Raw genomic sequence first — 9162 nt, 5'->3', positions numbered from 1 at the left:
ATAATCACGTCATTTACAATGAAGAAAATAAGTACACTTTAACATGACCTTAATGCTTGCACAAATAGCATCCCCTGAAAAATCCTCATTTTGGCTATTTGTGCAACCCAAAGCTAACGGATCTCATCGTTATTTATCCATCCTGTTTAAATTTGTTAAAACACTCACGACTAGCCTCAAAACGTTCTTCTGGTATCATGATATCAAGTGTTGGACTGAGCCGCCGTCTGCCATAAACTCTGAGTGCTGGTTAAGAATGTCTAAGTGGAGCGAAAATAGGTTAAAATAAATTAAAACTATTGAAGCTTTGCATAATGTTACAGTGGCTCCTACAACTTTTTTTGTTAAAAAATTAAGCCAGTATTGTTTGATGTACCTGGTATAAAGATGATTGAGAACGTTTGCTAGAGAAATATTGAGGGAACAGGTTCTTCAAATACATATTGAATCACACTGGGAAGGATAATGTCATGCAAATTACAATAATGAAAATAAATAAGTAGTAATCTTACCGAAGCACTTATGATATTACTGAATAAACTGTATCTATGCTGCCCCTAGTGTACACATCAAACTCTTTGTAACCCAGGTACTCTTTCAGTCTGGGGGGGAGAGGGAGATAGCCAATGAAAACAGATGCTCTCAAACGCAGTCCATTAAGGTGTTCTCGAATCTGAAGCCGGCACAGGTGTTTTAAGCTCCGAACATTTCCTGCAAGAAAATCAAATTAGGATGGTCAACTGAAGTAAACAATGCATAAAATGATGTAGGAGTCAAGAAGGAAGGGCAAACTTTGAATGTGGCAGATCTCCGGCCATTGCTTTTGATCCTGTAAGGCTTCTCTCAACTTAGCACAGAGGTAGACATGATTGGTGTAGTCGAGCATGATCCGGACCACGTGAGCAGATAAGTGCTTAAGCCAGGATACAGTTATCACGTCACAGAACTAGATGGTTGAAAGAAAAACTATATCAAGCTACAAGCATTGAAGCATCCAGAATGTGTTGTTTTGACTTTTAAATGACTAATTATTGATCTTACCACCATATCTTTGATGACTGAGTTTGTCCAAGAAGCCATGTCATGGAAACTGTCACCGTATGGACAGTCAAAGCAACGTTTGACATCGTAGCCATGGTTCAGAATCATTCTCAGCATGACTTCGTCTTTGAATGCATATTGCAAGGCTGAGGGGAAGTGCGTAGTGTTGACTCGAGAGTAGTAGTTGACATTCGCCCCGAACTTCAGTAAAATGTTAATAAGCTCATAGTTGCCCTGCCTCATCGCCACTTGTAAACAACTGATAGGGTCCTGGTTCACCATTGCCTCGGCCTTAAGCAGCAGGCGAGTGCAGTGAAGATCATTGTTGGACACTGCGAAAAAAAGGGCAGACTTGCGTTCATCGTCGTAGTTGCGGCGCATCCTCGGGTGTAGCATTTGGTTTGGGTCAAAGTCAGCTTTGAGCAGCAACTCCAAGCAATGTGCATGCCCTCCAGCTGCTGCGGAGTGAAGAGGACTCATCCCACTTTCCTTTATTGCACGCAGTTTAGTCGTAGGGATGAGGTGCTGCAGGGCTCTATCAAAGAAGAAGTGAGGTTAGAGCAAAGCAGTGGATTCTACAGTAGATTGTTTCATTGTGAACATTGCTTACAGTATGTGGCCATGATACGCTGCCCGGTGAATTGGCAGATGGCCACTGGGCAAAGGTAAGTTTGGATCGGCGCCGTGTTCTAACAATAAGGATATTATATCAGGATTTCCTGATGCTGCTGCATCAAATAAGATAGTGCCAGACTCTGATTCACACTGAACATTTGCTCCTGCAAATCAAACATTCATTTACATTATACATTTACAAAATATAAGAGAATTCATGCTGTATTTAAAAATTAACACCATTTCATAAACACTGACAAAAGTGTTAATAAATACATTTGAAATCTCTTAAATTTCAGGTCTTCTACTTATCTTGTACAGTACCTTTCTCTAACAAGTTCTCCGCCACATTTAGATGTCCATTTTGTGCTGCCAGAGCAAGTGGTGTTTTCTTTTTGATGTCACATGAATTTGGGTTGGCACCAGACTCGAGGAGCAGATAGACAAAGTTCTCCAGTCCAAGGAAGGCAGCCTCATGGAGTGCCGTCCTGTTTAGTTGGCCTAGCTGATCCACTTCAGCACCATGGCGGATCAATAATGTTGCCAGGTCATACTGGTCATTAAGAATAGCTTCAAAACAATCAGCAAAAGAGAAATTCTGAATATAAAGATTTTCTTTCTTCCTTTTTTTGATAGAAATCAACACAGGGAATACGTACCAGCCATTAATGGGGAATCTTGCTCGTCATCCTGGATATTAGGGTTACAGCCATTCTGTAAAAGGAATATGGAATTCTGTCTGCGGCCATAAACTACAGCTAAAAACAATGGTGTCTCCCCTTTGACTGTACGAGACTGGGCAGCCCCAAAAGGTGAAGCTGCAACCCAAACAACAGTTGTCATCAGAGCAACAGATTTTGCAGTCAAACATAAGTCATAGTTGACTATATAGCATAAGTATACCTGAAAAAATAATTTCAAGTATGTGTTTGCTCTCTTGCACTGCAGCTGCATGCAATGGAATCCATCCACGCTCATTAATTCTGGACAGATTCTGTGGTTGAGCAGTCAGTCGCTCAAGTGCACCCTCATCACCTGAACAAAGACATTCAAAACATTTGTATGTAGGAACAAACGGCATTAAAACCATCCTCCTCTGGCTTGATATACGAGTGTCTCTACTTACGAATGCTTCTACATATGAAATATGCAGGTTATGAAAACCTTTGATTGAACTCTTTCTTCTAACAGACGATACAGTGCAAGTTGCGAAACATCAAACAAAATCAAACATCCTCCAAAACGTAAAAAGACTTCCTTTTTTTGGTGCTAGAGTTGCTTTGCCGTTAGCTATCTCACAACACCCCATTGGCCTCCTATTTGCTAGCAGGATGCTGTGCCTCCATTATGCCGGAACAGAGGTTAGTGCGCTGTAAAGGAGAACCAGCTTGTGCAGGAAAGTGTGGCAAGTGTAAGGGTGACAAGCATCATCTTACCTTCTACAATAGCTTTAAAAATGTCATCAGCTTCTTCGGTGACATTGAAATAACTGCAGAAAAAAAGTGATCTGAGTAAAATAGCTTGGAAATAGTGAACAATTAATAGTGCGCCAAATGTCACCTGGGATTCAGTCCCGTGTGCTTTCTGTATTCAATTAAACTTTGCTCTATGATATTCTGGGTTGCCTCATCTTCATCTGAGTCAGACACAGGTTGAATCATATCATCTTTTGCATCAGTGGTCATCTGTCCAGGAAGAAGCATGGTTGTCATGCGAAAGGACAACCGGCAGGTATGCATGTCCCGCTGCAAACTTGCAGCCACACGGGTAATGATTCTTTACTGAAGCAAAATATGATATTGGTGCAGTCGATTTAGTTACTCTTTATGGTTATCTAGCCTACTTAGTACATATTACTCCACAAAAAACTCCCAAAACAATCAATAATGAAAAGTGGGTCAAATACGGGCATGCACAATTTCATAGGTTCAACATAAGTAAGACTTAGACAGTAGTCTTAGTCTCCTCTAAGATTTGTGTATATTTTGCAATTGATGTTAGTATGACAATTACATTAAACAGAAAACCTTCATCTTCCATAGCCAATCGCAATAATGACAGCATTATTGTCTAGATTTTGTGCTGTTTACCTTCTGTCAAATGGTGGTGCTTCTTCTGGGGCTTAAAACAGCAGTGTAGTTGGACACCCTAGCAACCACACACTGCAGTTATTTATAGCTCTTCTATTATAGACAGATCAGAGACCCTGAATGCAGATTGCAATGGGTTTTGAGGCACTATTGAGGTGAAAACAGTATGTACAATTTTAACTAAGTGAAAGAAATTAAGGGACTATCATTTTCTCTAAGATGTTTGTAGTCACAGTCATATAGGGTGAATAAATGTTCTAAAAAGGGGAACGAAAAAATATATGCTATAAATTAGGTAAGACTATTTGAATGCTTTTTATGACCTAGTATAATCATAAGATGATACCTGTGATGAACATATACGTATTGAATTTCTATGACAGATGTCAGTTCCCAAACAGTTCCCAAATCCTAACCCAGGCATTTGAAACAATGTCAACTTTCCATCAGCACTGATTTATTTCATTTAATGACAAATTATTATCATAATAAGCAACCAAAACATGGCAACAAAAAAATATGAAAATGTTTAAGACTGCAGTGATAAACAGTATTGCATTTTATAAAGCATACAGTAAAAACAATAAAATGTAAATTTCTTTGTCCTACGACATTTACAGTCTAAATACTATAATCTGCCCAGGGTCTTAAGAATCCTTAGTGTTAGGTCATGTTAAAATATAGTACATACTCTAAAAAATAACTGTTTACAAATCAGATTTTACAATGAACTAGTTTCACACCTCCACTTGGGTTGACATTAATATCATAATTATTGGTCCTCATATTAGTTGCACAAAAGTCCTTTAGTGTAATCCTTGGATGAGCTAAATACATTAAACAAATCCTGTTATATTGAGGGATGGCAATGTCAGACATGAATAAAAATTGCATTTCAAGGACGACTTTTAAGAGAAAATAGACATTTTGGGGCTAGATCACCTAAACAGAATTCCTGGCTGGCTTCTTTTAACACATTGTGTGACAACTAGTATCTTATAGGAAGGACAAAAAGGCATGGATAATGTGATCTATAAATTCAGTATCTCTGTTGGTTGAGTGTTGGCATTATTCACCACAGAGGGCCCATGTTCTAGATACATTGCACACCACCGCCATACACAAAATTAGCCCAATCATGTGTAGCATGTGGCTTTTTCATACGATTGAAATACATCATCCATATTGGCCTGTAACACTTTCAGTCATCTAGCTGACACAGTAGCGCCACACCACGCTTGATCCAGTGCTGAGGACGCTTGTTCGTTGGCAACAACATTGGAACAACAAAATTGGTGGAGTGTCCTGTTGTAGAAAGAGTCCCCCTCCTTTCGCTCGTCTTGTAAAGAGGAGAAACATAGCGACCGTCGTGTTCATCTGGAATGTTTTTTGCTACGGGGTAGGGAAAAAAAATGATAATATCAATGAAGCAGTAATAGTAAACATTTATTAAGTCATGAAAATATGGTTGGAATGCCATTGTACAAACCCATAAAAAATGCATACGTACTAGGTTTTATCCAGATAATGGGCACTGTGTCGAAAAGGACTTTGGGGTGCTGCTCCACTAAAACTCCACTGAGAATGGAAACAACACAGTGATTTATATGTTTTTTAGGGCTGTAGAGTGGTAATCTTGGATTTATGATATTAATAACGCTAGGAACACAATTTTTGTAGAGATAGTTCTGACAATATCTTAAGTTAAATTTTGAATGTAGAATGCTGAACTGATTCCTGTTTTTCTCTTTCAGGTTGGGTTTTTGCACTGTAGGATTTAAGAAAAAAAGATTTGCAATATGTTTTTTTTTATTTTTAAAAAGTATTGGCAAACAAAGAAATATAACAGAGACCGTCTTTGTTATTTGACACATGTTTTTCCAGATGGTACTGAATTTGAACATTAATCAGAATAAAAGGCTAACTCAATTCAAATTTCTCCCACCTTCTTCCAGTGTACATAATTATTGAAAAAAAGACTTTTGTCTATACAACACTACCTTTGCTTGTCCCAACGAGCTCCATCGAGAAACAAACCATAAGTGAAGACACCATCTTCTGGAGGTACGTCTGATTGATCAATAGGTAACACCTGTGGAATCAAATCACATCACATAAATTGGCTGGTAAGATTAATTTTATGGTCAAGAAAGTCTAAAGCTATGTAATAGGCTGATTGTATTAAAGATAAAATAAAAGGTGTGCATTAACCTCAAAGTCGAAGCCTAGCAGGTCAATGGGAATATTGTATTTCCTAGCATAATTCTGTGTAGCCCCTGTTAGAAAGGCCTGGGTGAAGAAGAATCCCGACAGCCAGAACACACTGGGCTTACCGACATCGAACCATGTCTAGTGAAATCAATAAATCAAATAAGAACCTTATTGTATGAACATCATCATGTCAAAACAAGAGAAACTGACCTGCAAAAAGTTAAGCCTTGCGAGAAAATCGTTAACGTAACTACCCAGGGGCTTTAGACTGGGGTAGGAGCGTTTGGCCCATTGCTCTGGAACCTTGCCAACAGCCAAACTATTTGCAATTCCCTCCAGCTCAGCATCCATAACCACGAGGCCTTTAAGGGCCTTTAGCAAGTTCTGAAGACTCACACGAATGGCAGTACAAAGACTGAGAAAGGAAAATAGGTAAGATAAAGTGGTTTATTTGTGCAATACTTGAAATTTATTGCAAAGTGTGTTTATCCATACTGGTTGTAACGCTCCATTTCTTGGACAAGTACAGTGTTCATACTCTCTTGGTAGAGCACTGGGTACTTATTGAGAGAGACTTCAAGGTCAAAATTATTTGGAAACTGATGAGATGAAATAACCACATAAATTTAGTTAAGAGAAAAATCATTCAATATAGTTATATGGCAATCAATATCCAATCTATTTTCTAGAGTACGTATTTTCCATCTCACCTTACTGAGGATGTCATTTGCTATGTCATACAGCGCATTGTCTCCCCCAGAGCTACCGCCTCCCTTGGAGCCTCCTCCCTGGGTGAGAAGCAGTGAATCAAATAACACTTTGGTCTGCTGCAGGTCCTTAGAAATGTCCACATTTTCGTGCATGCCAAATATTTCCGGGTGCTGAGCGAATGGAAGCTCCTGGCAAGCAGTGAGGTATTGTTACTATTACGTTGAAAGTTTAAGTTGTTACAACATTAATGATATAATTCTTACTCTGATAAATTGAAGGTATTCGTCATATGACAATTTAGGTGGGGTAACATAGTCACCACTGGGTGAAAAAGGAAAAGAAGGTTTTTCCACAACATCCGTATTGTAGAAGTCAGCCAACATGGTGTTGAGGAGGCGGCGATCCCAATTGTCAGTTACACGGCCACCGTAGTTGCACTCTCCAGTCAGATAAGTTATGGCCTCGAAGGGCACCTCTTCGTATTGATTGATAAACAACTGCAGGAATAAATAAAAATACAGCTTTTCATGAATGCCCATCCATCCACTCCTCCATCATTTCTTCTGCTCTTCGTGGGAGAGTGTATATGAATATGATATAGCAGTTTTTTGTCCTAAAAGATATTACCTGGAGCTGTCTGATACTTATGTGAAGGTCAGTCTCATTGAAACCATAAGGAATATTCCAGCCCAGTGGCCCAAACTTTCTTCTCTCCTGAACAAGTGCATGGAAGAAGCACAGGCCATACAGCAGCTTTTCCCAGACCTGAATACAGTTGAATTCGCTTAAAAAATGAGCATGCGCGTACAAATCAAATCATGCCAATGATGTCTCCTCACTCACTAGTTCCTTATTTGCACAATTATTAAAGAAGTTTTGGTCACAAACAGGATCTGACATGTATGACTGCAGTATGTTTAATCGAAGTCCTGTCGGGGGCTCGTTTGTCATTTTCACTCCGTTCTGCAGAAGGGCCACTGGAAACTGGTTTCAGAGAAAGGGTGGGGTGCAAATGACAAAACCAAGTTCCCACACATTCTGGAAGACGTCGTGTATCAATTTACCTTGGGCGAAGGGTAGCTTGTGAGCCAAAGTCGGAATTCCTGGTGGCATGTTGCTGGACTAAAATCCTCACAAATCTTTTCCAGGGTGGACATCCAGGACACGGCCAGATGACAATTCTGCAAACACACCCATGTCCCATCCTGCATGGCTGTGCAAATCATTTTGTAAGCAATAGGTCCTTGGCCCTGTCCCAGAGAAATGGATTGGAAATTGTTACCGCCCATGTCCTTGTCACCTGCAAACTTCAGTAAACCTGCAAAGGATGAAGGGTCCGTGAATCTGTGCGCCAATGCTACATGGAATTTGAGAATTGACCTGGAGAACCTACTAGCCATGGGGTCAGCACCAGGAGAAAGCACAAACACTAGTGGGATGGTGGCATTAGAGTCCAGGTAGCTCTTGCTTAAGTCAAAAGGAGGAGGCTGGACAAAACTTTTGCCAAGCTTAGCTATTACATAACCATTCACAGCTGGCACAATCTTGTCAGGCCTCAGACAGCGGACAATGATCATCTTCTGCAATTCATTGAGATTTTCATCCCAAGGGGATGGCAAAGGAACTGTGCTAGGTTCTTTGCTGTCAAAAATAGGCTTGAAAAGTTTTGGACCCTGAATGAAAGAATCTCTGTGGGATAAGCACAACAGGTGTAGAATCACATCAGGAATGACAAGTGATGTTCTTATTTTACAACCAAAAGACCTGGGAAGCAATTTTAACACAAAAACAGTGAATCATTTCTCACTTTAGTCCTTTCAAGCCAGGAAGCTCATTGGCTCTGCAAATCTCATCCCAGCTCTTTTCCTGCAGCCAGCTAGGGTCAGGATTTGCAAGAGTATTTTGAAGGCCCACACCTCCCGTCATCAAGAACATCAAGTCAGTGTACTCAATCTCCTTTTGAGCCCTGATGGAAATGAGTGTACGTAAATGCTTTAGTTGCGCCAGGTGGGTCAACGAGAGAAACAGTTCCTATCCCAAGTTAGTTTGGAGACTCACAGTAGCAGATTGCAGCAGAGGATGAAAGAGAAGAGAAGTTTATCCTTCTCAAAAAGGGAGCGGCAGACATTGCAGAACAAATTATAGGTGAAGTGATCAACCAGGTACATGACCCTCTTTTCCAAGATCTTAGACTTTTTACTAATTAAAAACGAGAGACACTTATAGTAAGTTCAATGTTAATTGCTTTTATCTTGTAGTCAAATGTTTGCCTGCAACTTGAAGTGACTTCACTCACCTGTCTTGAATCGAGTTTATGTAGAGGTTGACAAACCAGCTGAGAGAGTACTGATACATTGGGTCAATGTTGGTTAGGTCAGCAATTGTAAAGAATAGGACAGAGGAGTGTTTGGCAATAGATCTGTAACACTCCCTAGATTCAGCTATCATAATCTCAGTCTCCTCCGCAATCTGTAGAATTCATTAATGCGCAGTC

General features: G+C 39.9%; 2 protein-coding genes across 2 annotated transcripts in view; both read right to left on the bottom strand.

Moving 5' to 3' along the window:
- Positions 1-80: 80 nt before the first annotated feature.
- Positions 81-3341, bottom strand: asb14b (ankyrin repeat and SOCS box containing 14b). Its single transcript, XM_077608035.1, has 9 exons — positions 3217-3341; positions 3093-3145; positions 2560-2691; positions 2312-2474; positions 1981-2279; positions 1652-1820; positions 1042-1576; positions 793-946; positions 81-711 (listed from the first exon to the last, which is right to left on the bottom strand). Exons 1-9 carry the CDS (start codon positions 3339-3341, stop codon positions 521-523), a joined length of 1821 nt encoding a protein of 606 aa, XP_077464161.1. The 3' UTR covers positions 81-520.
- An 882-nt stretch (positions 3342-4223) lies between these two features.
- The window catches only part of LOC144079333 (dynein axonemal heavy chain 12-like), a 28112-nt gene continuing 23173 nt past the window's right edge, over positions 4224-9162 (bottom strand). The window contains exons 60-74 of the mRNA XM_077608023.1: positions 8965-9137; positions 8727-8867; positions 8476-8634; positions 8062-8357; positions 7733-7986; positions 7512-7652; positions 7296-7433; positions 6932-7165; positions 6668-6856; positions 6453-6556; positions 6168-6372; positions 5958-6095; positions 5747-5838; positions 5257-5324; positions 4224-5138 (exon numbers count right to left, since the gene is read on the bottom strand). Of these exons, the coding sequence (XP_077464149.1) occupies positions 4948-5138; positions 5257-5324; positions 5747-5838; positions 5958-6095; positions 6168-6372; positions 6453-6556; positions 6668-6856; positions 6932-7165; positions 7296-7433; positions 7512-7652; positions 7733-7986; positions 8062-8357; positions 8476-8634; positions 8727-8867; positions 8965-9137 (2523 nt within the window). The 3' untranslated portion in view covers positions 4224-4947. The remainder of the gene's footprint in view (positions 5139-5256; positions 5325-5746; positions 5839-5957; positions 6096-6167; positions 6373-6452; positions 6557-6667; positions 6857-6931; positions 7166-7295; positions 7434-7511; positions 7653-7732; positions 7987-8061; positions 8358-8475; positions 8635-8726; positions 8868-8964; positions 9138-9162) is intronic.

Source organism: Stigmatopora argus, chromosome 1 (genome assembly GCF_051989625.1).
Source record: "Stigmatopora argus isolate UIUO_Sarg chromosome 1, RoL_Sarg_1.0, whole genome shotgun sequence".
NCBI classification, from domain to species: Eukaryota; Metazoa; Chordata; class Actinopteri; order Syngnathiformes; family Syngnathidae; genus Stigmatopora; species Stigmatopora argus.
The sequence above is the reverse complement of the archived record's forward strand: the minus strand, read 5'-3'. Positions and strand labels throughout refer to the sequence as shown.

What these genes read in the sequence shown, in the direction of transcription:
- asb14b (XM_077608035.1), bottom strand. Translation starts at nt 3,341, where the DNA reads ATGACCACTGATGCAAAAGATGATATGATTCAACCTGTGTCTGACTCA. An exon ending in TTTTAAAGCTATTGTAGAAG is followed by an intron (nt 2,692 to 3,092) that starts GTAAGATGATGC and finishes GTCTTTGTTCAG; the next exon opens with GTGATGAGGGTGCACTTGAG. An exon ending in ACTTGAAATTATTTTTTCAG is followed by an intron (nt 2,475 to 2,559) that starts GTATACTTATGC and finishes TTTGGGTTGCAG; the next exon opens with CTTCACCTTTTGGGGCTGCC.